At 50.0% G+C, this 26,021-nt stretch overlaps 1 protein-coding gene across 3 annotated transcripts; it reads left to right on the top strand.

The window, feature by feature from the left end:
• Positions 1 to 5,001: 5,001 nt before the first annotated feature.
• Positions 5,002 to 25,932, top strand: LOC310834063 (T-box-containing protein TBX6L-like). 3 transcript variants are annotated; one of them, XM_083717393.1, is made up of 9 exons: positions 5,002 to 5,289; positions 13,027 to 13,159; positions 16,531 to 16,633; positions 18,086 to 18,250; positions 19,613 to 19,759; positions 20,405 to 20,475; positions 21,143 to 21,228; positions 24,041 to 24,263; positions 24,907 to 25,932. In XM_083717393.1, exons 2-9 carry the CDS (start codon positions 13,110 to 13,112, stop codon positions 25,334 to 25,336), a joined length of 1,275 nt encoding a protein of 424 aa, XP_083573519.1. In that variant the 5' UTR covers positions 5,002 to 5,289; positions 13,027 to 13,109; the 3' UTR covers positions 25,337 to 25,932. The 3 variants fall into 3 exon arrangements, with proteins under 3 accessions (XP_083573519.1, XP_083573520.1, XP_083573518.1); XM_083717392.1 differs by lacking the exon at positions 5,002 to 5,289 and adding an exon at positions 5,341 to 5,498; XM_083717394.1 differs by lacking the exon at positions 13,027 to 13,159.
• The last annotated feature ends 89 nt before the right edge of the window (positions 25,933 to 26,021 follow it).

Raw genomic sequence — 26,021 nt, 5'->3', positions numbered from 1 at the left:
CACCAGACAAGAAGATGCCTGCTATTCTCTCTTTTTCATCTCTACTCTTCCTATAAATAGTTCTGCATGAATAAAGCCTTTGAACTCCAAAAACTGATCATTGCAATACAGCATTTACCCAAACTGTAAAGGCTGCTAACAGTCATGTACCCAGCCTCACTTATGTCGTCCTATGTTCTCTTCATGTTTTGAAGAAAAGACTGTTGAGCTGCCCTAACCCTCTCTTCCCCCCTTCCTTCCTTCCTTCCTTCCTTCCTTCCTTCCTTCGAGGCCAGATACCAGGGCTGTCCAGAACTATGGAGAAAAATAGAAGAGACAAGCCATGGAAAAAGATTAAACATATTTTCTCTTATCTCCCCACCCCCTCCAGTGCTCTGGGAGCCCCTACAGTGAGTGGAGGGTAGTAAATTGACCAATCCATAGTTGATGCAATTAGCTGTTAAAATCTGCTGTTTAAGAGAGGAACTAACGAGGCACTTGTGGAACCGAGATGCTTTCCCTTGGGCTTTATCCCACTTGTCTGGTCCTGTAGGAAAGTCGGAAGCGGGAGCACCTAGCAGAGTGCACTTTCTTTCAAGTTGGGGAGAAGGCAGTGATGGGACAGTTTATGTGGGGAAGTGGTAGGAGGAGATGAGCAGTGCAGGGGCTGTTAAAAGATCAGGGCATAGCCCCCTCAATCTCCTTCTAGCCCAACACCCTGTTCCCAGTAGAAAGCCCACAAGCAAGACTTGAGTGCAACGGCAGTGCTCCCCACACCTTGAAATTCCCCGGCAGCTGGTATTCAAAGGCACCCCACCTCCAAGAAGAACCCTGGGAGGAAAAGCCTAATTGCTGGATCAGACCAAAGGGAGCACATCAAGTGCAGGGTCTTGTTTGCTCAATGACCAACCAGATGCTCCACAGGTTAGAAGCCTACAAGCCAGGACCCGAGAGCTCTAAATCATCCAGAAGCAAAAGGAAAAAATGTCTGTCCTTTAGTTTTATCAGCCAAATATGTGTAGGGTCTTAGGGGGCAAGCAGTGAACTTTATTGGTTCTCCGTTTGACTGAACATACACAATAATTAGCCTTGAGTTGAATAGAAGCCTTGCAAGGTGCTGGCCATAGGAATGAAGTTTATGATTTGCAATCTTAAATCTCATTGAACGCTGAACACACCACTGATCCCAGGTTCCATTTGGCCCAAGGCTGCTTGATGACAGAGGGGAGAGAACAGGTGCGTTGGAGGCTGGTGGTCCAATCCTGTGCATGTTTGCTCAGAAAAAAATCCCGCTATGTTCACTGTAGGTAGCATTAAAGCCTGAGTTACAAGCGAACACAGGATGTGTAAGCCCAGTATCAATTTCCAGCTTCTGAAAAGCCAAGTGTTCTGAATCACCTCCTGCACCAGCTTTCATGTTATTCCTAATCACTAAGATCACTAGCTCAGGGGTCAGCAAGGTTTATATTTCCTGGAAGGGATCGGTCCCGCAGAAATCCCTCCATGGGCTGGATTGTGCGTGCACCCATGATTTTTGGCACCTTCACAGGCGCAGATAAAATTTTCGGCACTGCGGAAGTGAGTCCCTGTGCCGCGCTGCACCGGTTTAGTGCAGCATGCAAGTGAGCAGGCAGCTCAGTTCGGTGGTGGCTCGTGGGCCAGTCAAACGACCTCTGCAGGCCACTTCCGGCCCAGGGGCCTTAGGTTGCTGACCCCTGCACTAGCTGTATAGGAAGTGACTTGGGAAAGCTGAACATGCTGAATTTCTGCCTGGTCATGCAGCACTATATTTCAGGACACACATTTGTGGAGTGGGCTTGCTCATGCAAGCAACTCTCCATTGTCCCTGGATCTCAGGCCACATACCTAGCGGTGGAGCAAGGGGGGTGCGGTGGAGGCGGGACGCCCCGGGTGACACCACTGAGGGGGGTGACAAAATGCCAGGCTGCACTCACCACGGGGCCTGCAGTGCACCCAAGCCTTGCATCTCTCCTGGGAGAGACGCGGTGGCTTTGGCGCGCACAGGCTCCGCGCTGCTCAAATGGTCCGCCTGCTGCCTCCCCCTCAGCTGTAGGGTGGGAGGAGGCAGGCAGACTCCTCGGAGGCCCCACGGAGTGTCCTGCCCTGGCTGACCCCGACCCCGCGGGCGGCTAGCCCCACCCCTGGGCGCTGCCCCAGGCGCCCAATTGGCTTGTTCCTCTTCTGCACATACCTGAACCATCAGGGTATTCACTCAACCCTCTGCGGTCACTGTCTTGCTTGTCCATCAAGAATCCGATTCTGTCATCGCAGCTGAGGCTGCTGTAGGACTTTTTTGTTTTGCAACATGCAGTCCTGATTTTCAAAGCAATTTTGGGGGGTGGGGGGGTGTTCCACATATTAGTTGCAGATTACGAGATTATAGGGATGGATGACCAGCACTGAGAATGCATCTTCTGTTTTCCTGCTGTCATGGAGAGATTAAAGGTGACTTGTTTTAATTCTTCCACGTGAGATAAAGGCTGCCTCTGCTTGTTCCCAAGGATTTATATGGGCAATTAGAGGCTGGAGTCTGAAAGGTCTCAATTAGGCAGTCAGGGGAGGGATCTCTCTACAAGCACCTCTTAAGAAAACTCCCATTAAAGGGAAGCCAGGCCATCAGCCTCTGCTGCGTCAATAAGTATTGAACAAATTAAAAGCCGTTCTCCTCCTGGTACTTGCTGCTTGATTTAGTGCTAGCGTTTAATAAAAGCCCAAGTTGGGAAGTCAAATTCTGGCAGGAAATGGCTGCAAGTGGAACAGGGGTAGTGGTCCTTCTCTTGGTCTCCCCTTTTACGCACCCCACTTGTAGTAACTCCCCACCTTTTCCCCTGGGCCAGCCACTGCCTCTCAGCCCTGCCTACCTTGCAGGATTGTAAAGGTAAAGGGGACCCCTGACTATTAGGTCCAGTCGTGTCCGACTCTGGGGTTGCGGTGCTCATCTCGCTTTACTGGCCGAGGGAGCCGGCGTACAGCTTCCGGGTCATGTGGCCAGCATGACTAAGCCGCTTTTGGCGAACCAGAGCAGTGCATGGAAACGCCGTTTACCTTCCCGCCAGAGTGGTACCTATTTATCTACTTGCACTTGGACGTGCTTTCGAACTGCTAGGTTGGCAGGAGCAGGGACCGAGCAATGGGAGCTCACCCCATTGCGGGGATTTGAACCGCCGACCTTCTGATCGGCAAGTCCTAGGCTCTGTGGTTTAACCCACAGCGCCACCCGCATCCCTTTGCAGGATTGTAGGTGAGGGTAAAAAGGAGAGAGCAAATTCCAGACCGTGTATGCTGCCTTGGTCTCATTGTGGGGGAAAGCGGGATATAAATGTATAAATAAAACAGACCGGCTAACTTTCTTAACAAGCAACTTGCAAGCTTCTTATTGGAAGCTGCTCATCTCTAATAATTGCCCAAATATCGTGGGCAAAGGATGAGACTCCAGTTGAGCAATGGGGCCACACTTAAGCCTTATTAGAAAAACTGACCAGACCCCTGAGAGCTGTTTCTGGTAATTAAGACAGATATGACTTCTATATGAAAGACAGAGTGATTTCCTGGCTTGTGTTAGTGTTGCAGATGGCAAATTGCCCCCGCCACCGCCCACTGGCTTTTAGGGAGAGATGTTTGAGGATAAATACCAAACGGCACAATTTAAGAGGACAGAAGAACCTCTTCCCTCTTCTCGCCGTGTATCCTTTTTGTTGACGGTAATTGTTGTTCCCTGAGCGTCTTCTATTTTCTTGTTCCATTTTTTGGAAAACAGCAAAAGGGTTTTGTGAGAAGGGATGGAGAGCATAATTATTTAGGCCTAAGCTTGTGTATTTTGCACCAGGCTTTGGCTGGCAATATTGGGGGGTTCTTGGGGAAACAAGGGGGATCTTGACAAACTGAAATCTGACACACACATATCCTGTTCCATTGCTCAAACATTGGAAGTGGAGGTATTTTTCTCTCTGGTTGTGACCACCTGACAGAGATGTCCTATAGCTTGGGAGCAAAAACCATGAAGCTCAAACTGGATCTTCTCTGGACTGCTTGAGTGGAGTCCATTTGGAGCACCTGTGAGAACAGGATACTGGACTAGATGGGCCCACACTGTGGCCGGATCCAGCTGCTGTAGGAGTCTTCTTAGGCTGCTTTTTTTTAAGGATCTCCAAAAAAATCCTGAAGCATTACAAATGGGTCAGAGATGGTACCACCTAGCCAGTTTGATTATTTCCCTGCCTCCTGGTGAGATGCAAATCTGCTCCCCCCCCAAAAAAACAACAACATTGTGTGTGTGTGGTTAGCAGGTGCTCAGTCTGTCTGCTACTTCATCTCCCCTTTTGCCCAAAAAGAGCATCAAAGCTGCTCAGGGGCAGAGTTGTGTAGTGTGAGAGGCCCTCAGCTGCACACTTAATGGCTTGTGTGTGTTTTAAAGCAAGAAGCCAAAAGTGATTGTAAAACTAAGGAAGGAGAAGAGAGTAAATAGTCCATGTTTCTGCCACCACCTCTTTGCATTTCCACTACTTAATGGCATAATAAATTCAAAGGGAACCAGCCCATTTGTGCTTTAACTGGAGGCTCGTGAGTGGTTTTCTCCCCAAAGACTGGCGTCCACATCCATGACAACAACAAAATTGCCGGCCACAATGACAGGCAGGACCCAAATCTTCCCCTCCTCCAGAGTGCCAAGCAATTTCCCAAGGTCATTCCATGGCCTCACATCTTTGGCCCAGCAGCGTCAGATAGAGTGCCACTCTACATGGAGGCTCAATCTGGCTCAAATCCACAGATAGGCTTGATCCTTTGTGAAAAAACACACCATATGAGTTAGTGGCAATGCGGGATCCACCTGCCTGTCTTTCCCAGATCCACTTCCTTCCTTGGCTGACCAAAGGAGAGGGCGGGAAACTCTGGCAGCTGAGAGAGAAGTCAGCAAACAGATACAAAGGGGGAGACAGGGTTTTTTTAACGGGGGAGGGGACCTTGGGGGCAATGACTCCCTCTCCTAGCATAATTTCACACCAAGAGCAGTTGATGGAGAGCATTATTCAGTCCCTGTCCTCATCAGGAGCTGCGTTTGCTGCCATTCCCAGGAGGTTCTCCTGGGCTCTAGGTCAGGAATTGGCTCTGACATGACCAAAACGTCACTCAACGGGCAGCCCTGGAGCTGATCATAGGCACTGGAAGTGCCACCCCATCGTTGAAGACATTGCTGCACCAGCGGAACTCCCTGCCACTGCAGCATGGCCTAGCTCTCAAGCCCTGCCATTCTGGTCAGAAGCTCACAGCGACGGCAGGCCAAGGGCTGAGGTAAGTCAGCGGTTACCCTTCTCACATATGAGCCTGCTTTTCCACCTCCCCTCTGCTCCTGGCAGAGTCTGTTTGGGCTGAGGCAAGGGAGATGTGCTAGGCCATGGCCTGGGTGGTTGTTACGCAGAAGATGAGGGGGCACCCCACTTCCTCTGGGGGTGTGTGGCTTGAGTGCTGCCTTCCTCTGAAGCTGAGAAGGATGTTGTGGTGTGAGCCTACATTGCCAATTTTGCACTGGAGGGGGGCGCTTTGGGGTCCGTTGTTGGGGTACCATCTTTTCCCATAGTGGGAGGTTTAGCTGCTCAAGGTGGCCGCAGGCTGATGTGCAATTAAAGCTGGTCCATTTTAACCTGAGCTTGGCGCCTTCCATCAATCAGCACCTCTGAAAACATAATCCTGGACTCGGTGGCCTGATCCTGCACCACATGTGGTTTTCCCCTGCCAACCTGTGCCTGCCTGTGGCTCACAAGAAGGTCCTGAAGCAGCCACCTTGCGGAGCCTGCAGGATCAGGCCAAAGGAGGCCCGTCTAACCCAGCCTCCGCTTCTCAATGTGGGTTTGGGGGGCTGGCCCTGATCCTGCCTCTCTGCCTGCCTGTAGCAGGGCCTGTTTGCTGCCTCTGCATCCACTGGGGAGGGAAGCAAATGTCCAGCGTCCCCCAGCCTCTCCTCCCAGCCCATCCTTCAGCTCAGGCCCCCATGGGACCCTGCCTGGAGCAGCCCCCTCCTGCCCCCTCAATCCCCCCCCCTCCAGAGCTATCAACACTTTCCTCTCCTCCCTTGAGAGCTATTCAGATGCTCTTTGAGAGATGCCAATAAACTCTTTGGTGTGAAAGTAAAATTGCTGTCCCTTTCTCTCCCCCCCCCCCCCAAATCTTTAGTTGCCACTAATGGGATGGCTGCTCTTCTGAATGCTGCTGTGAGTCCCCCCCTCCCCCTCCGAGCTTTAAGGACTCTCAGATACACATTTTCTCTCTTCCCACCCCCACCCCATTTTGGCCACTGTGCAGCTCTTGTGTAGGGCTGGACATTCCCGAAAGGGGGGGGGGCATGTGTCTTGGAGTTTCTCTTGGGGCTCCTGAATGAGACACACAAAAGCAACACCCTCTGCGGCTCATGAAAGCAGCGGCTCACTCTATGGGCAAAGGGGCCACCTCAGCTGGATGCTGGACTTTGCCTGCGGAGATCCAGGTTCGAATTCCCCACCCCCACCCCTTGGCTGCAAAGTTGGGGTCCATGGCGCTTGGCAAGAACCAAAAGGCTTGCGGGCCAGAATGGGGGGATGAGAAGGAAAGCGGAGTTTGTTCTGTGGAGGAAGTGGGATGTGTGCGAAATGTGAAGATTTGGCCACAGCCCATGGCGTCACAGCTGGGGGGTGGAGTGGGGGGGCTGGTGTGCCTGCCATGGCTCCCTCCCCAGAGCATTCAAGGGAGCTGGAGCTCCTCAAAGCAGAAAAGGACCCAACTGAGACAGAAAAGATAGGTACAGCCATCTAGTCCTGCAGCTTCGGGGGGGGGGGGGATGTGAGATTCTGCCTGGTGGGTTTTTTCTCCTGTCCCCTTGCACTGAGGAAGGGGCAGTCAGGGTGGCAAAGCAGACTTGACTTTCTTCCTCTTGGTCTTAAGGCTTAAGCCCAAAACATCTGAGAAGCTTCTGGAGGGTCAAGGCTGCTGAACACTTCTTTATTGTATCAAGAAGTGGGTACTGAGCCCGGCTGCATTTTGCTTTGCTTTATTTTTCACTCTTTCCCTCTGCCTCGAGCCCAGAAGCAGAAGCTAAATCAGGGTTTCCCAAACTTAGGCCTCCAGCTGTTTTTGGACTACAGTCCCCATCAGCCCTGCTAGCAAAGGATGATGGGAGTTGTAGTCTAACAACAGCTGGAGACCCAAGTTTGAGCTAAATGAAAGGCATGTAGTTAAAGAGCACAGGGATCCTGGGCACATTTACTTGTGAGTAAGTTCCCCCCAGCGTACTCTGGGCAGAACTTGGTTGCATATAACCCGCTGGTTTCCTTAAGCTTACAAGGTAAAGGGACCCCTGACCATTAGGTCCAGTCGTGGCCGACTCTGGAGTTGCGGCGCTCATCTCGCTTTATTGGCCAAGGGAGCTGGCGTACAGCTTCCGGGTCATGTGGCCAGCATGACTAAGCCGCTTCTGGCAAACCAGAGCAGCGCACAGAAACGCCATTTACCTTCCCGCTGGAGCGGTACCTATTTATCTACTTGCACTTTGACGTGCTTTCAAACTGCTAGGTTGGCAGGAGCAGGGACCGAGCAACGGGAGCTCACCCCGTGGCAGGGATTCGAACCGGCGACCTTCTGATCGGCAAGTCCTAGGCTCTGTGGTTTAAGCCACAGCGCCACCTGCGTCCTTAGGCTTACTTACAAGTAAACATGCCTCGGATCGCAGTCAGTTTCTAGTCAGAGGAAGAGCGTGGCCTGGACAGCAATGAAAGGAGGCGCTGCAGCTGCCTGTGGAGCCCTTTGAAATTTTCCTCTCCCAGGGATGTCAAGTGGCTGTGAAGCATTTCGCATCTTCCTTCCATGCAGCTAACTAACCAGGAAGGAGTGGGGGGGTTGAGGTGGAGAAAAATAAGTCTTCCTCTTGTTTTGCAAGAATAGGAGTCCTTTTGAGCAGCCCACCCCTCCAGATTCTGGATAGGAACTCCCCCTCCATCCTCGCCTCCCAGTTATTTATTTATTCGATTTATATTCTGCCCTTTCTCCAAAGATCCCAGGGCAGTGTACCACATTAAGAACACATTTTACAGAGCATCAGTAATCGAAACCTGATAAAAAAGCATAACAGGGAGCATAATACCAAATCAATCATAATAACAGCACTCCCTGTTTAGATTTGGCTTCTGCAAGACCCAGGACAAACAGAGGAGTAGGGGGCTGCATTCTGCCTTGGAGCAGCACATTGCTGTCTTAAAAACGCAACTAGTTGTTCTTTTTCTCCATTTGGATCAAAACCAGTTTAGCAGCGGCCGGGTGGGGTGTGTGAACCAGATGAAAAGGCAGCATTCCTAAGGATAGTGCTGGGCTGTGGTTGTGGCACCCACTGGGTGCAGAGTAAAGGGTCTCTTGGGACAGGTCCACAGTGATGTGCAGCCAGTGAGCCAGTGTGCCTGGCGGTTAACCAGAAGGTTGGTGTTTGGAGCCCAACCATAGATGGATGTGGGGGCAAGAGACCTGCATTGCCAGGGATTGGACTCTACCATTCTATCAACTGGTACTTGGAAATGCAGCCAGTTCTGGGGAGGAGCTCAGCTCAGCAATGGCAACAACAACATCCTGAGGTGCTTGTGCTTTGGAAAACAGAAGTGGATGAAGACGCATGAGGAGAAGGGAGGGGAACTTCTGACCTCGCTTGGCTGCTGGGCTTCAGTGAGACGGGAAGCGCTGGGCCGGCCAGCCACTCTCAGGGTGAAGCTCTGCTTTAGTTAGGGGCTTCAGTGCACCATAAGGGGACACATTTGCCTCTGGGTAATGAACCCTGGCTGGGACGCGGGTGGCGCTGTGGGTTAAACCACAGAGCCTAGGACTTGCCAATCAGAAGGTCGGCGGTTCAAATCCCCGCAATGGGGTGAGCTCCCGTTGCTCGGTCCCTGCTCCTGCCAACCTAGCAGTTCGAAAGCACGTCTAAGTGCAAGTAGATAAATAGGTACCGCTCCGGCGGGAAGGTAAATGGCGTTTCCGTGCGCTGCTCTGGTTCGCCAGAAGCGGCTTAGTCATGCTGGCCACATGACCCAGAAGCTGTACGCTGGCTCGCTCAGGCAATAAAGCGAGATGAGCGCCGCAACCCCAGAGTCGGCCACGACTGGACCTAATGGTCAGGGGTCCCTTTACCTTAATGAACCCTGGCCCTGGTGTAAGGAAGACGGGTTCCCTTGGTGTGCCTGGCCCCCTGGCACCTCCCACCACTTGGCTGGTCTGAGTGGGCATTTGCCTTCCAGGGAGGGGCCTTTCCTTCTCCTGGTGGGGTTTCCTGTATCTCAAAGCCATGTTAATTCACTGGGCTTCTCCTCTCTCCACTCTCCAGCCATTGCAGAGCAGCAGCAGATATTTCCTCTCTTTGTTTCTGCTGGACATCAAAGGTTGGGGGGGGAGAGAGAGAGACGGGGCTGGCTCCTCCCCACTTGTTAAACCTTCATAAGCCAGGAACTCACCTTGGCTCCAAGCTGAGTCTTTCCTCCTTTGGCCTCTCTGTTGTGTGTTTGGGTCTGGACTCCTGCAGATCCTCACACATCTCTCTGTCTCCTTCCAGCACCTGGGAAGATGCAAGCTGTACCAGGTAGGTGCTGAGCATTCTTGGATTTCTTAAGCTCCAGAGGGGAGAGGAGGGAAGCTGTGTCCGCCTGGCTTGCTAGGTTAGTTGTGGTGACTTTCTGGACAGTAGGCACAGACCAAAGCCCCAACAGAGCCAGGCTGTGCTCTTGTATTGATTGCCTCTCCTGGATTGGGACCCGAGTGTGTTTTATCTCGCGAAGTGTGGACAGCCTGCTGTCTCCATGTCACTCTCCCCACACAAACCATGGGGCAGGACTGCATTGAGGAAAACCTGATTTTAAGGAAATATCAACCATCTGACTTTCTGAAGACATCCAAAGGCTGTCAGGGAAGTTGTTAATGTTTGATGTCGTATTCTGTTTTAATTTGTTGGAAGCTGAGTGGCTGAGGAAACCCAGTCAAATGGGCGGTATGTATGTATGTACAGTGGTACCTCGGGTTACATACGCTTCAGGATACAGACTCCGCTAACCCAGAAATAGTACCTCGGGTTAAGAACTTTGCTTCAGGATGAGAACAGAAATCGTGCTCCGGCGGCGCGGCAGCAGCAGCGGGAAGCCCCATTAGCTAAAGTGGTGCTTCAGGTTAAGAACAGTTTCAGGTTCAGAACGGACCTCTGGAACAAATTAAGTACTTAACCCAAGGTACCAATGTATGTATGTATGTATGTATGTGTGTGTGTGTATGTATGTATGTATGATACCCCAGCCCAGTCTAAACAACTCTTCTTCTGCACCCCCATCCAACAAGCGGGCTTCATTCTGCCTTTTTGTGGGTCTCCCAGGTGGTCAGAAAGGCCTCCTGAACTTTTATTTCTGTTCTGGAGCTCAGATCCGCTTGCTCCAAACCGCACTTGCTTAGCAGAGCGTCAGAAACTTCTCCTGGGACCTTCAGTGGTAACCAAATCTGTTCCACCAACAGGCTGTCAATGGTGAAATGCTTCATGGTGTAACTCTGTGACCATGCTGAAGGCAAGGAAGTTTTTAGTGTGTGATGTTGTGTTGTGTTTTTACTATTTTTTGTTCAGAGCCACCCGGTCAGACAGGTGGCATATAAATAATGATTTTTGTTTTTGTTTTTATCATGCTCCATAGGAAATGCTCTGCCGATGTAAGGAAACATATGCTAGGGATGAAGGACATTGTCCCCGGTGACCCTAAATGGTCCCCCCGTTGCCAGGCTGCCTTGCCATTTGGGCTGAAGGGTTTGCTTGTTTGGGGGGAATCTGTTGGTTGGGGACTGTTTGCTTCTTTGTGGCTCAAACTGGGGAATACGTGTGTGTGTGTGTGTGTGTGTGTGTGTGTGTGTGTGTGTGCTTTGCTTGTCTACCAGGGGCCGGCAGATACCTCTTAATGGAGGATTGGGAGAGAGGCAGAAGCAGGGACTTATAGGAGGTTCAGCTGAAAACATTGGGGATTTTCCTCCCATTTTTTAACCTATTTTTTTTAATCAACAACTAATATATCCACCAAAAGCATGCTTTCTGTGATTTATTCCACAATTATTTCATTTTACACCACATCGAGCTACAATCTGAAGCTACAAATTGAAGAGAGATTGGCATATGTGCCAAAGAAATAAGACACACACGCCTCCTACGCCCCTCGAAATTTAAGTGTTTTTGTTACGATGATTTGATGACTAGATCAAGAAAGTGCTTCAGAACTTGCGGCTTGTTGATCAATGGGCAGTGCTTCATGCCAGCCCAAACAACCTTCTGTCAAACTCTGAAACTTGCTTCCTGCCAGCCGCAATCTCCCCCATCTTTTGCAAAAAGAACCGGTGCCACCACTCAGCATGGTTGAGCAAATGTCAGGGCACCAGCCTCTTAAATGTCCCAGGTATTTGAAGAGTATTTGAAGTCCCGTTATCTTAATTCCCCGCTGAATGTGCTGCAGTTGCCTTGCACAGAAGTCTCTCTTTTTGGAGCCCTGGGCTCTGCCTCATGATTCCCCTCTCTGTTACTGCTTTTGCTGTACCACCAGAACTTATCCTGCACCCTCCCTGCCAGCTTGCTTGCAGGGAACCCCCCACTCTTGCCCCTGGCCCAGAGCCATCCGTTCTATGAAACCCACCTCCCTTCCTCTCTTTAAGGATGTATTTTGGGACCAGTGGGGGACAAACATCCTCCTTTGCTCAAAACGTTTTTGTGGCTCCTTTCAAGTCCCTGCTGGAGGAGATGGAGCCTAGTCTGGCAAGGAGATGTTAACGGTCCACAGCAAAGTGGGTGTCACTTCTGCAGGAGTCTATTAATGCTGAATCAAAGCAGAAAACTGATGGGGAACTGCAGGGCTTGTTTTGCCTTTGGGGTTGCCTGCGAATTGGAAGTTGGTTTTGCTGTTTGTCCTTAAGAGGTTCACCGAGACAAACTAAGCACTTCTGCACCCTCTCGCTGGTTGACAGGGAAGCTAAATAAGCAAAGAATCCCGATCCTTAAAATGTTATTGTTGTTGTTGAGCTTAAAATGTTTTATCTTACTTAGTTCAGCTTAAATTGTTTTGGTTTTTAACATCATTTTAATGTAATTATTTTATATTTCCCACTTTTTTTAAATTTTCCATTGGTTTTAATTCTACATTTAATACTGTACTCAATGCATTATACTGTTTTTTATGTGCTCTGTTTCCTTCCTCCCTCCCTTCTCTACTGGTTCTTCACACTGGTTCTTCACACACACACACACACACACACACACACGGTTTTGTTCTTGGGCTCCAGCTCCCATCAGCCCCTCAAAAAGCAGAGCCAATTGTAAATTATGATGGGAGTTGAAGTTTTCTATCTATCCCCCATGCTCCCCAAACAACAAAAAACCCAACCCTTTTTCAAAAGATGGTTTGGGGACAGGCAGTTTACTAGTCCCCCTCCACCATTGATTTCTCCTTTGAACAGCTTGGGTAGCTCAATTGGTTAGATTGTGGTGCTGGATAACACTAAGGTTGCAGGTTCGATCCTGATATGGGACAGTTGCATATTCCTGTGTTGAAATGGTTTGGACTACGAGATGATCCTCAGGGTCCCTTCGAACTCTATGATTATATGAAAACCCTAAAGAAATGTGTTTGGTGTTCTTGCTCTGGGTACCAGCCACACGGGAGTTTAGCAGTTTAAGCAAAAAATATCCACTAAGCATTAAAAGTTGGAAGGGCAGCAGAGTCAACCTTCAGGGGGCAGGCAGAGCTTGGGGGAAGACTTCCTTCCGCTGGAAGGCACAGCATTTGGGGGTCCTGGGGGGGAATTTCCCCTATGCTGGATAATGTTGAAAGCTTTTCTCAAAGTCTAGGGTGATTCCAGCCGGCTTTGCTTCTTGCAACTAAAGCAACCAGGAATCTTCCAGCACCCTAAACTCTTTAACATATTTACGGTGACGACAGCTGAAGCTGTCCTAAATTTCTTCGTGGTTTCCCTCCCTCAAAGTGCTGGTTCTGTTTTTTCTTTCCATCCAAGATGCCAAAACTCTTCCCGAATCTTTGGAGGCCTCGTCTCCTCACAGCTCCATTGCGGTCACCCTCGAGGATGTGGAGCTCTGGATGAAGTTCCACCAAGTGGGAACAGAGATGATCATCACCAAATCTGGACGGTGAGCTGAACCCTGTTCTGTGCCCTTTTGAATCTCTGTTTCTTCGGGGCTTAGAAAGTCGCCCTTGCCAAGGGGACGGGGCAGCACCTCCTCAGGTGATCACACCCTCACAGCTTCAGGCAAATCCTCCTTTAACCCCCACTTTCCCAACCTCCAGATGTTTGGGGGCTACAGCTCTATCCAGCCTCAGGATCTTATAGCTGGAGCTGATAGGAATTGGCCAAAACATCTGGAGGGCACCAGGCTATGGGAGGCAGACTTCAAAGTGCATTGTCCTTCCCTGGTTTCCTAGAAGTTTCTTCATATTGTCATTTCCTTATGAATTTGGATGAAAGTAGTACAGTAGCGCTGTGGGTTAAACCACAGAGCCTAGGGCTTGCCGATCAGAAGATCACGGTTCGAATCCCCGCAATGGGGTGAACTTCCGTTGCTCAGTCCCTGCTCCTGCCCACCTAGCAGTTCGAAAGCACGTCAAAGTGCAAGTAGATAAATAGCTACCACTGCGGCGGGAAGGTAAACGGCGTTTCTGTGCGCTGCTCTGGTTCACCAGAAGTGGCTTAGTCATGCTGGCCACATGACCTGGAAGCTGTACGCCGGCTCCCTCAGCCAGTAAAGCGAGATGAGAGCCGCAACCCCAGAGTCGGCCACGACTGGACCTAATGGTCAGGGGTCCCTTTACCTTTAGTTGCTCAGTGAAGAGATGGCAGGCACCCTTTACATGCCAAGCACCATTGCAGCAATTCCAGGCAGGGCCAGGGATGTTGGTTGCCTGAAACTACAGAGAGCGGCTGCCAATTGCTCAAATGAAACCATTCCTCTTTAACCAGGCCTTTGGCTGATTGACATCCAACGCCCTTTAAAAATGTGTTGGGAAGAGGGGAGAGGGAATGATTGGGTTGTTTTTGTTTTTATTATGTATTTCATATATTTAATATTATGGTTTTGTCTTGTCAACTGCCCTGAGACCTGCAGGTATAGGGTGGAATATGAATGTAATTATCAATCGATCAATCAATCAATCAATCAATCAATCAAAACAGCGTCTTCCGTTCCTGATTTCAGAATCCCAGCCCCCATTTCAGTTCATTCTTTTCAAAATTATTTTGGCAATATGATGATGATGATGATGATGATGATGATGATGATGATGATGATAATAATAATAATAATAATATATTTGTACCCTGCACATTTCCGCAACCACCCTGGGCAGCTTCCAACAAAGACCAAAAATACACAAAAATGTCACACATTAAAAAATTCCCTGAACAGAGCTGCCTTCAGATGTCTTCTGAATGTCAGGTAGTTGTTCTTCTCTTTGACATCTGGTGGGAGGGTGTTCCACAGGGCAGGCGCCACTACCAAGAAGGCCCTCTGCCTGGTTCCCTGTAGCTTTGCTTCTCGCAATGAGGGAACTGCCAGAAGGCCTTCGGTGCTGGTCGTCAGCATCAGGGCAGAATGATGGGGGTGGAGACGCTCCTTCGGGTATACTGGGCTGAAGCTGTTTAGGGCTTTAAAGGTCAGCACCAACACTTTGAATTGTGCTCGGAAAAGTACTGAGAGCCAATGTAGGTCTTTCAAGACTGGTGTTATGTGGTCTCAGCGGCCGCTCCCAGTCACCAGACTCTGGATTAGTATTCTGGATTAGTTGTAGTTTCCGGGTCACCTTCAAAGGTAGCCCCACGTAGAGCGCATTGAAGTAGTCCATGTGGGAGATGGAACAGATGCCTATTTATACTTAGCCAAGTAGGCAGACACTGGCTGTAGGTCAGATCCTGCAAAACTCCAGTGCCACAAACCCCAAAGTATGGAGTTTGTTCATCACCCTTTCCGCAGGGAGGGCTCCTTTCTTGGGAGCAGTCCTCCCCACTGTCCACAAATAGGCCTCTGGGCATCTTTCCTGGTCATTGCTGGACTCTGGGCCCCCTTTCTTCCTTGCCAGGGTAAGAGGAAACCCTCCCAGCTGCAGCTTGATTCTGGTAGTTGAGGGCAAGGGCTTACTCTAGAGGAGACCCACCAGCATAGCCATCCTTCTTGCAGCACTTGTGCCATTTCATTAAATAAATCTGGTCGACTTCAAATCCAAAATCAACGGTGAGAAGGCAATTTGAACATTATAAACCCAAGATGGATCATAGAGAAAAGCCCAACATGGCCCTGTTGAGTCTAAGCAGATTTTAGGAGGAGTTCCTGCAGGGGTTCCTGGGCTTCAGGACAGGAGAGGTCTTGTCCCCCACCCAAAATATCCCTCTTTCAGGTCCTCCTTAGTTTCCCAGCACTTTTTTAAAACAAGTTTTTTTTTATTCAAAATTAAAACAAGACATATTATCCAGAAACGTATCATCCTTGTTGTCCCCCCATTTTTCCTCCCTCCCCCACAAAACCTACCCCCACCCCCCGACTTCCCTCAGTTCCAGTCTTTGGTTTCTCTGAGACTTCTGTTTTCTGCATTGCATGTTACAAAGTTGTATAGATCCTCAAACCATTTAGCTGATTATTATCAATAAAAAGTTTGTGAATGTTTATTCAAAACCTGCCAAGGAGTCCAGTTCACTTTGTTGCGTCTTCAGATACTTTGTAAAGGGTTCCTATTCATCCTTAAAGTCACAGTTATCCTTGTCCCGTAGCTTATATGTCAGTTTTGCCAGTTCTGCATAGTCCGTCAATTTTTTTGCCATGATTCTTTAGTTGGGGTTTCTTCAGTCTCCCATCCTTGTGCTACCAGAACTCTTGAGGCCGTTGTTGCATACATGAAGATGTTTTTCAGCTTTTTTTGGCAGCCCTTTCCCTACAATCCCCAACAAAAATGCCTTGTGTTTTTTAAACAAATGTTAAATGGAACATTTTCTTCAATTCATTATATATCATTTCCCAATTTTTTTAAATTACATTACAATCCCACCACATATGATAAAATGTCCCTTCCTTTTCCTTACACTTCCAACATATATTTGAACTAGTTTTGTACATTTTCCCTAACTGCACTGGTGTTGTGTACCATCTATACATCATCCATGTAATTCTCCTTCAATAGGGAACAATCTGTAAATTTTAAATCAGTTTTCCATAATTTTTCCCAATCTCCCATCATAATGTTGTGACCTACATCTTGTGCCCATTCCCAACACTTTTAAAACAATGATGAGGCCTAGAACCTTGATCTAAAAGAAACTGGGACCTTATTCCCCCTGCGGCTACACAAGCCATCAGCCCAGCTTTGAAGCCAAGTTTCTTCTGGTCAAAGCTGAGACTGGCTTGAGGGCACAGGGGAAGTTCATGGTCTTTCTTGGTTGCTGCTCCCCACCCCCCCATGAAAAGCTTCATCCTGGAGAGACCAGCATAAAGAGGGCCATCTTTCCTGCTCTCCACAGGCGGATGTTTCCCCAGTGCAAGATCAAAGTTACGGGCTTGATCCCCTATGCGAAGTATCTCATGCTGGTGGACTTTGTGCCAATGGATAGCTTCAGGTACAAGGTAAAGGCTTTCACCAGTGTCTCGGGGTGATCCAGGTTCCTTCTAACTGGTTTAACAGATTAAGGGTCCAGCAATTAGGCAGATTCCTTCTGATAAAAGTGCTCTGGTGTGTATTCCTCCTTTGCCAGCCTAAGCGTCCCCCAGTTGTTTTGAGCGGCTGTGCAGGCAAGCAAGGGCTGATGGGAGTTGTAGTCCAAAATATCTGGAGGTCTCCAGGTTGACGAAGGCCGTTGTCTGACTGGATTTGTTGTGTGGAGCATTTTAGGAACGTCTATTGGGGTTGGGGAAGCAGCAGTCAAATGGAAACATGTCGATAAAAATAGGTTGTGAGAAGGAAACCTCCATCTGGCTTCAAATTACAGTGGTACCTCGGGTTACAGACGCTTCAGGTTACAGACGCTTCAGGTTACAGACTCCGCTAACCCAGTAATAGTACCTCGGGTTAAGAACTTTGCTTCAGGATGAGAACAGAAATCGTGCTCCTGTGGCGCGGTGGCAGCAGGAGGCCCCATTAGCTAAAGTGGTGCTTCAGGTTAAGAAGAGTTTCAGGTTAAGAACGGACCTCCAGAACGAATTAAGTTCTTAAGCAGAGGTACCACTGTACTGGAAAGGAGATCCCGGCTAAAGAACTTTCTGAATTTGTAAGAACTTTCTGGTTTTCAAGCAGAGGTTGGATGGCCATCCGTCATGGATGCTTTAGCTGAGATTCGTGCATTGCAGGGGGTTGGACTAGATGACCCTTGGGGTCCCTTCAAACTACAATTCTATGGGTCTATCTTTGGGCAGACCCAGAGACGCAGGTGGCGCTGTGGGTAAAACCTCAGTGCCTAGGACTTGCCGATCGTATGGTCGGCGGTTCAAATCCCCGCGGCGGGGTGAGCTCCCATTGCTCGGTCCCAGCTCCTGCCCACCTAGCAGTTCAAAAGCACTCTTAAGTGCAAGTAGATAAATAGGTACCGCTTTATAGCGGGAAGGTAAACGGCGTTTCCATGTGCTGCTCTGGTGCCGGTTCACTGGAGCAGCTTCGTCACGCTGGCCACGTGACCCGGAAGTGTCTCTGGACAGCGCTGGCCCCCGGCCTCTTAAGTGAGATGGGCACACAACCCTAGAGTCGGACACGACTGGCCCGTATGGGCAAGGGTCCCTTTACCTTTATCTTTGGGCACTTGGGGGGCTCCTGAGGACTCAGGCCCGGAAAGGTTGAAGCAGCAACATCTGCAGCACTGGGAACCTGGACCTCAGCTGCTTGTTCAGCCCAACCGCTCTTCTTCCTCCATGGGAGGGGGGTCCTCCATGGCCAGTGGACCCCCACCACCACTACCCCCAAGCTCTTCGGGATGATTGTGGGATCACTACAAGAGTGATCCCACAGTTCAAGCAGTGACCTGGGAAGTGAATGTGGTGGGAAATGCTGGGGAGGTCCGTTCATCTTCTCTCTTCCTCATCTCCCAGTGGAACAAGGACCAGTGGGAAGTTGCTGGGAAGGCGGAGCCACAGCCTCCCTGCCGGACCTACGTCCACCCGGACTCCCCTGCCCTGGGCAGCCACTGGATGAAAGAGCCCATCTCCTTTCAGAAGCTCAAGCTGACCAACAACACCCTGGACCAGCATGGCCACGTATGTCAAGAGAGGGCTGGGGAGAAAGGAGGGAGTTTGTGCAGCGAGACATTAGGCGAAATTGGAGGTGAGGGTAAGGAGAGGAGGGACGAGGCCTGGGGCAGGTGAAAGCAGGGCCCAATCCACTGCAGCGCCCTCTTGCATGGCCCTCATTGGGGCTGCAAGAGAGTAGGGCATGTCTGGGGATAATTCAGATTGAAATTTCCAGGTGCCAAAAAAGGTTATTTATGTATGCTACTACTGCGGCCCGTGTTTTGTTAGCCCCAAAATGGAAAACGAGTGAGGTCCCAACTAAAGAATAATGGCAACTTAAGTTGACAGAATATGCACAACGTGCAGATTTAACATGTAGAGTAAGAGAGCAAGAGGAACATATGTTTAGAAAAGATTGGAAAACGTTTATTGAATATATGGGAAATAACTGTGTGCAGCTGAAAACGCTGGCAGTGTTAAGATAAATTCAACAGTGTAAATAAGTTTTGATGGATGTAATAATGGAGTACTGAATGGTATAGTTTCTGTAAAATATGCAGGGGTTTATAATATGTACAATGAACCGTGGAAAGAGAAGGGAAGTCATTGATATCTTAAGGATGTAAAAACGAGTGCTTTAAATTGTAAAACTGAATATTTGAAAAACATTAGATTTAAAAAGTAGGGTGTGTTTGCCCCTCTGCTGCCGCTCTTAGGTGGAATCTACAGACATAAAAAACCACTGTGAAAATGCCTTAATTAAAAAAAATATACATTGAATTTGGCATAGCTCACTGTTGCCATCTAGTGTCACATTTGTATATTGCACTTTACAACACATTTAAAATGTTTTATTTGCCGCTGTACTTTAATGGCACATAAAACCAATCCGGGGAAGGATTTGATTTCCTTAGGCAAAGCGTCTTGGCTCCCCCTGCACAAAGGCTCTCTCTCGTTCTCTCTCTCTCTCTCTCTCTGGGCAAGGCATCCCCCCACAACTGCACGATGGCAAGCGCCCCTTGACGTTCAGCTTCAAACACTGGCTGAGGTGCTCCCTCCTTCATTCCCGACAGCAGTTCCCACCAAAGGAGGCTTCCTGACTGCATCAGGAAGCCAGTGTGGTGTAGTGGTTAAGAGCGGTAGACTTGTAATTTGGGGAACCGGGTTCATGTCTCCGCTCCTCCACATGCAGCTGCTGGGTGACCTTGGGCTAGTCACACTTCTCTGAAGTCTCTCAGCCCCACTCACCTCACAGAGTGTTTGTTGTGGGGGAGGAAGGGAAAGGAGAATGTTAGCCCTTTTGAGACTCCTTAAAGGGAGTGAAAGGTGGGATATCAAATCCAAACTCTTCTTCTTCATCATCATCACTTCGTCTGTGTCTCCCTCCAGGTCATTCTCCACTCCATGCATCGCTATAAGCCTCGCTTTCACGTCATGCAGGCAGACAACCTCTTCAGCACCCACTGGAGCGCCTTCCAAACCTTCAGCTTCCCAGAGACAGTCTTCACCTCCGTCACGGCATATCAGAACGAGAAGGTGGGCAGCAAAGGGTCGGCTGGGCCCTATCCCTGAGCCTCTGCTACAAAAGCTGTGGAGGGCTGTGGCTGTTGCTGCTCTTGGACACAGCAGAGCTCCCCAAATATTAGGGGGCCTATATTCAAGACGGAGGGGAGTATTGAGCCTGGAGCATGTTCTGCAGGACACCAGCCAGCACCGGTCTCACGCGGCCCTTCCTGGCAGCACATGTCCCCACAACACATTTTGCACAGAGCAGCTGCCTTAAAATCTCCGTAGACCCAGGGCCTAGTGGCCGTAAAAACTGTGACAGCTCCCTGCAGGATCCTCTTGTCTATACATTGCTGCAGGTGGTCCCTTCCAGGGGTCCAGTGGCAGAACCTGTGGTTCAGAAACTCTCTGAGCCAAGCTGCTGAAGGACAGGCACCCCACACAGGTGGGGAAGAGGGGGCACTCTGGCCTGCAAAGAGGAGCAAACTAAGGGCTGGGTTCTTCAGGTCTCCTGGGACTTTCTTGAAATTTCTCTGCAAAGGTTGGGGAGAAGAAGAGGCAGCTCTCTGGTCCTCAACCAAGTTGGAAAGGCAAGATCCCAAATGTGGGGCAGGGCAGGACGATAACAGAGATGGATGCTTGGTGCTAACGCTAGACTCTTGACTCTTTTTCCAGATCACAAAACTCAAGATCTACAACAATCCATTTGCTAAAGGCTTCCGAGAACACGGGAAGAACACCCGCAGGTGGGTCGAGAGCTGGTTCCGGTGCCTTCCTGGTGACAACAGCCGTCACCAGTGGAGAATGGCCTGGTGGGTCGTATCCTGCATGTGTGGGTGGGTTTTTTTGGGGCGGGGGCTTCTGTCTCACAATGGGAGACCTGTTGAAATGCCAACTTTTGGGCAAAGGGACACCTGACCATTAGGCCCAGTTGTGGCTGACTCTGGGGTTGCAGCGCTCATCTCACTTTACTGGCCAAGGGAGCCGGCGTACAGCTTCCGGGTCATGAGCCAGCATGACTAAGCCGCTTCTGGCGAACCAGAACAGCGCACGGAAATGCCGTTTACCTTCCTGCCGGAGCAGTACCTATTTATCTCCTTGCACTTTCACGTGCTTTCGAACTGCTAGGTTGACAGGAGCAGGGACCGAGCAACGGGAGCTCACCCCGTCGCGGGGATTCGAACCGCCGACCTTCTGATCGGCAAGCCCTAGGCTCTGTGGTTTAACCCACGGGACCTGCCCTTTAAAAGGCACAGTTGTGACTCTCCCTGCATGACAAAGAGGAAGATCTTACGCCATATTAAGGCATCTGTGGCAAGCCGAGGGCCCTACCCAGCTCCTCATCTAGCAGGGGTTTGTAAGGTCCAATCTAGAGAGCTGCAAAACGTCTACCACCGACTACTCTTTCCTCAGAGAGGGAAAAGTTCAGAAAAACAGTTCAGCCAAAGGTCAGAAGAGGACATTGATGGAAGGACCCACACTTGGCGTGGAGGAACCAGGTAACAAGCAACAACCCTGCCAGGTATTGGGTAGATGCATCACCTACCCCCCCCCCCCAAAAAAAACAGGGCACCCGGCATTTGACTGACTTCACCGAGAGCTTGGCAGGTTTTTATGGGCCACAGTGAGGTGTAAAGATGCAATGTTTTCCTTCCTCAAATGTGATCTCAGCAGAAGTGTGAGCCGGTTCATACACCGGCCTGCATTCGTTAGTACAGATAATTTATTTCAACAGCAAATGTATTTGCATTTGGAAAAAAATTACAGTGGTACCTTGGTACTTGAATGGCCTGGCTCCCAAACAAATTGGCTCCCGAACGCCGCAAACCCAGAAGTAAGTGTTCCAGTTTGCGGATGTTTTTCAGAAGCCAAACGTCTTGACGTGGCTTTCGCTTGAGTGCAGGAAGCTCCTGCAGGCAATCAGAAGGTGTGCCTCGGTTTTCGAACGGTTTTGAGAGTCAAACGGACTCCTGGAATGGATTAAGTTCGAGAACCAAAGTACCACTGTACAGCTGATCATGCAGATGGGGGAACCAAAAGGCTGCTCAGAATCCCCTGCAGTGTGCTGGCATCCATTCTATATCTGGCTCCCCATTTCCAAAGCATGCTACAGGTGTGTTGGAGCCTGGAGATGGAGCAATGGGTGGTGGTGGAAAGGAGAGGCAAAGTGGGGCCCAGCCAGAGTACGGGCAGTAAAGGAACCACTAGTGACTTAACAGGACTTACTTTTCAAAAACCAAACTGGTTCTGCTTTCTTTCTGGTAGCTACAGGTAGAAATAATTCAATGGCAGACCCATCCATGCTCTGCTCTTCCCCACCCCTAAAAATAAAAAAGTACACAGCTTGTATAAGTTATGCAGACAGTCTCTCCAGAGTGGTGCATGCTCTAGTTATCTCCCACTTGGACTACTGCAATGCACTCTATGTGGGGCTACCTTTGAAGGTGACCCGGAAACCACCGTATTTTTCGTTCTATAGGACGCACATTTTCCCCTCCAAAAATTAAGGGGAAATGTGTGTGCGTCCTATAGAGCAAATGCAGGCTGCGCTGCTAAGCCCAAAGCCAGAACAGGAAGACGGAGCCCTGCAGAGCGCTTGGGGATGGCTGCGCGCACAGCCTCTCCAGGGCAGCGGGGCGCTGCGCTCCAAAGGCTTCAGGGATCTTTGAGGCTGGCGGTGGGGGAAAGCAGCGCTTCCCCCCACCGCAAGCCCCACAAGCTCTGGTGAATGTACCTTGAACGCACCTTGTTTTAGAGGGGGAGAACAAGGGGAAAAAAATTTCCCTGTTCTCTCCCTCTTATAATCCGGTGCGTCCTATGGTCCAGTGCGTCCAATGGAGCGAAAAATACGGTATAACTAATCCAGAATGCGGCAGCTAGACTGGTAACTGGGAGCGGCTGCCGAGACCATATAACACTGGTCTTGAAAGACCTACACTGGCTCCCAGTACGTTTCCGAGCACAATTCAAAGTACTGGTGCTGACCTTTAAAGCCCTAAACGGCCTCGGCCCAGTATACCTGAAGGAGCGTCTCTACCCCCATCGTTCTGCCCGGACACCAGGGTCTAGCTCCAAAGGCCATCTGGTGGTTCCCTCACTGCGAGAAGTGAGGTTACAGGGAACCAGGCAGAGGGCCTTCTCGGTGGTGGCGCCCGCCCTGTGGAACACCCTCCCACCAGATGTCAAAGAGAAAAACAACTACCAGATTTTTAGAAGACATCTGAAGGCAGCCCTATTTAGGGAAGCTTTTAATGTTTAAAAGGTTGTTGTGGGAGGCAGTGGAAGACAGGAGTGCCTGGCGTGCTCTGGTCCATGGGATCACGAAGAGTCGGACACGACTAAACGACTAAACAACAACAATTTTAATATTCCGTTGGAAGCTGCCCAGAGTGGCTGGAGAAACCCAGCCAGATGGGCGGGGTATAAATAATAATAAATGATGATGATGATGATGATAATGCCAGTATTTATTCACTTTCTTATTTTGTAGAATTCTTTCTGAGTGTGTTAAATTAGGAAGAGCTGCCATCCAATCAGCACAAGCCATCTTGTTTGGCCCTCAAGCATCTCATTAGCCATTTTGGTGTGATTGGCTTTTTAAAAAAATAATAATTCTGCGGACTCGATATAGATGGGTGTTGGGGGGGCTTCAATTCTTTGCCCCCTGCAGTCATTCCAGTCCAGATTGGGGTCCAGAACTGGCACTGGAAAGAAAAGCTCCCAGTGGAGCAAAGGGGAACTTCTCCCCCACAGCAAACAGCAGGTGAACACCCCCCCCCCATATCTGGATTAGGCCACACAGCAAAGACTTAAATCCCCCAACTCCATGCCAGAGTTTGAGTTTCAGTCATCCCCTGCCCACCGCATGTCAGTTGTCAAGTACTCAATGGCCAGACACACAAGCTCGGAATATTTGCAAAAGCTATTTTATATGCAGGAGCAGCTGAGCAATGGGTGGGCTGCATGTCTCTGCCTCAATAGCTCTATGCAAGCAAAGCCAAAAATGAGGTAAGGGAGGGGAGATCTGGGGTCTGCCATAAAAGATTTATCCCCCTGGCTAATGGCATGATAGGCACCTTGCCTGGCTTCCGGTTTGTGACACCAGCAAGAACCACCCACCCGTCCTTAGGCAGCTCTCGGCAGCTCTGAGGCCTCCTCAGGTGAGCCCATGACTCTTCAAGCAGCCTCCACACAGGTGCTGTGTTCAGGTGTAGGCACCAGACCAGGTGGATGAGGCGGCTTGCAGGCTTTTCTGCTGGGAGATGGACCTGGTAGAGGAAGCTCTCACTGTTGGTTTTCTCTGCGAGTCAGATCTTACGAGGCATGAAGACATGGAGGTGAAGGAGGAAAGCTATGCCATTCCAGTCGCCAACGGCAGCTACCCCATCTGGGTCTCGGAGCACAACAGCCACCCTTCCTCCTCTGCCCCTGCAGGGGCTCTGTCTCAGGGGCTGGAGGAGAGTGCAAGGACCACCCAACAAGAGCAAGTGCCAACACCTCCCCCGCCTCCCTCTTCCTCCTTACAAGTATACAGGTAAGAGAGGGCTGGGGAGTAGCATCACTTTGTAGACACTCCTGCCATAATGACCCATCAGGATTGTCTCTGTTGCAAGGGGTGGCTTTCTGGGTCCCAGAAGCTCAGGCAAGGGCTCTTTATACTGTTCCGCTGAGCAGCTTCGATTTTCTTCTCTGCACTCCAAACACACCTGAAACCTTTTTATGTATCGTAAGAATGGAATTTGTAAGCCGCCTTGCTCGGGCGGTGAGAGCCAAAAGGCAGCAGAGATATCTTTCTATAAATACAGAAACACAGTTGGGGCAAGAGGCAAAACACTATCCTACGAGATCCCTCTCCACTGGTGTTCATTTCCATTAGCAGTGAATGAATGAATGAGCAATTCCAAATGTAAAAGCTTTGAATGGCTGATTTGGCTGGTTTCCATGTGGAAAGGCGGCCGACAATGCACAGTAAGATGGACGAATGGGGTGCTGCGCTTGTGGAGTTAAGAGGTTTTCTTGGGTGGTGTGACAAGGGACCAAAGCCCCAGGTCACATTTTTCTCAGAAGATGCCCACCTGCGGAGGCTGCTAGCCTTTACCCAGCAGGACCCCTGAAAGGTCCAGCTTCTTGAGGTGGGTTCTGCCTTCTTTCCATCTTCTTCTTGGCTTCTCTTTTAGGTTTCACGAGGCTGGCGAAGGCTCCTTTTCGGGGGCCCTCCGCGACAGAGTATCTCCCAGTGAATTCCGAGCCAGACCCCCGCAGCTGGACTTTGCCCCAGTTCCTGAGCAAGACCCCAAACTAGCAGACGGCGGCTTCGCCACCAATCTCCCCCCACTTCCTGCTACTCTTCCTCCACAGGACTACTCTGGGATGGTGGCCATGGCTGTTGACCCTGCAGGGAAAGCAGGATCCCGGAGGCCCATGTACAGCCCCTACACCCCTGACCAAAGCTTCAGCCAGTGGGTGGTTCCTCCACCGACACCCTACCGCCCTATGAGCTACTCTGGGTTTCCTACAGACTACAGTACGCAGGGGCCCTCAGGCCACCCCCCAGGCGCCATGGCAGACTGGAGCCAATATTCCTTGTTCCCCTATGCCTGCTGGTAGAGGGCTAGGAGGAAGACTTTAGAGAAGGGGAGACTTTGTGAGATCTGCCTTATACTAGAAAGGCTTCTTACTCTTCTCCCCTTTGCATTTCTCCACCAAAGAGCAGCCATTCTAAACCCTGGAAAGCTTGTTTGGAGCATGTGTCAAGACGCTGGCTTGAAAATTGGGACAGTTGCCAAGACATACATCTCCACATCCACTCCTGCCACCCCAATCTCCTTCAATAAAATGGCAGAATGTTTCACTGGGTTTTGAAACACACACACACACACACACACACGAAGAAAGTGCTCTAGGCAGATCTTTCCCCTTTTTCCACCTGACAAGGAGGAGACACAGAGCTACCTACAAAGGAAGAAATATCAAGCAAGAGAAAGGAGGCCTTATGGAAAAGTATTAATCAGCTGAAAGGCCTCTAATCTGTTTGCTGCAGGTGAAACAATAACAGCACACTCTTTCTCTCTTGCACCCTGCCCCAAATCCTAGGATGGGACAACTCTGTTAGGGAGTGGATCACTGCTAGAGCTTTGCATACTCCCTACCACTTCTCAGTTCCAGGAGTCCAGGAGCTATAAAGGAAATGTTCCTTTAAGCATATTCAGGGTAAGAGACCCACTCTCTTGCAGCCACAAGAGTGCTGTGGGGAAGGGAATGAGATCCTCTTGCACAGAGTATCTTCTGCTAT

Source organism: Podarcis gaigeae (genome assembly GCF_964106915.1).
Source record: "Podarcis gaigeae genome assembly, chromosome: 16".
Taxonomy (NCBI): Eukaryota; Metazoa; Chordata; class Lepidosauria; order Squamata; family Lacertidae; genus Podarcis; species Podarcis gaigeae.
Note: the sequence above shows the minus strand (reverse complement) of the source record. Positions and strands in the feature narration are given on the sequence as shown.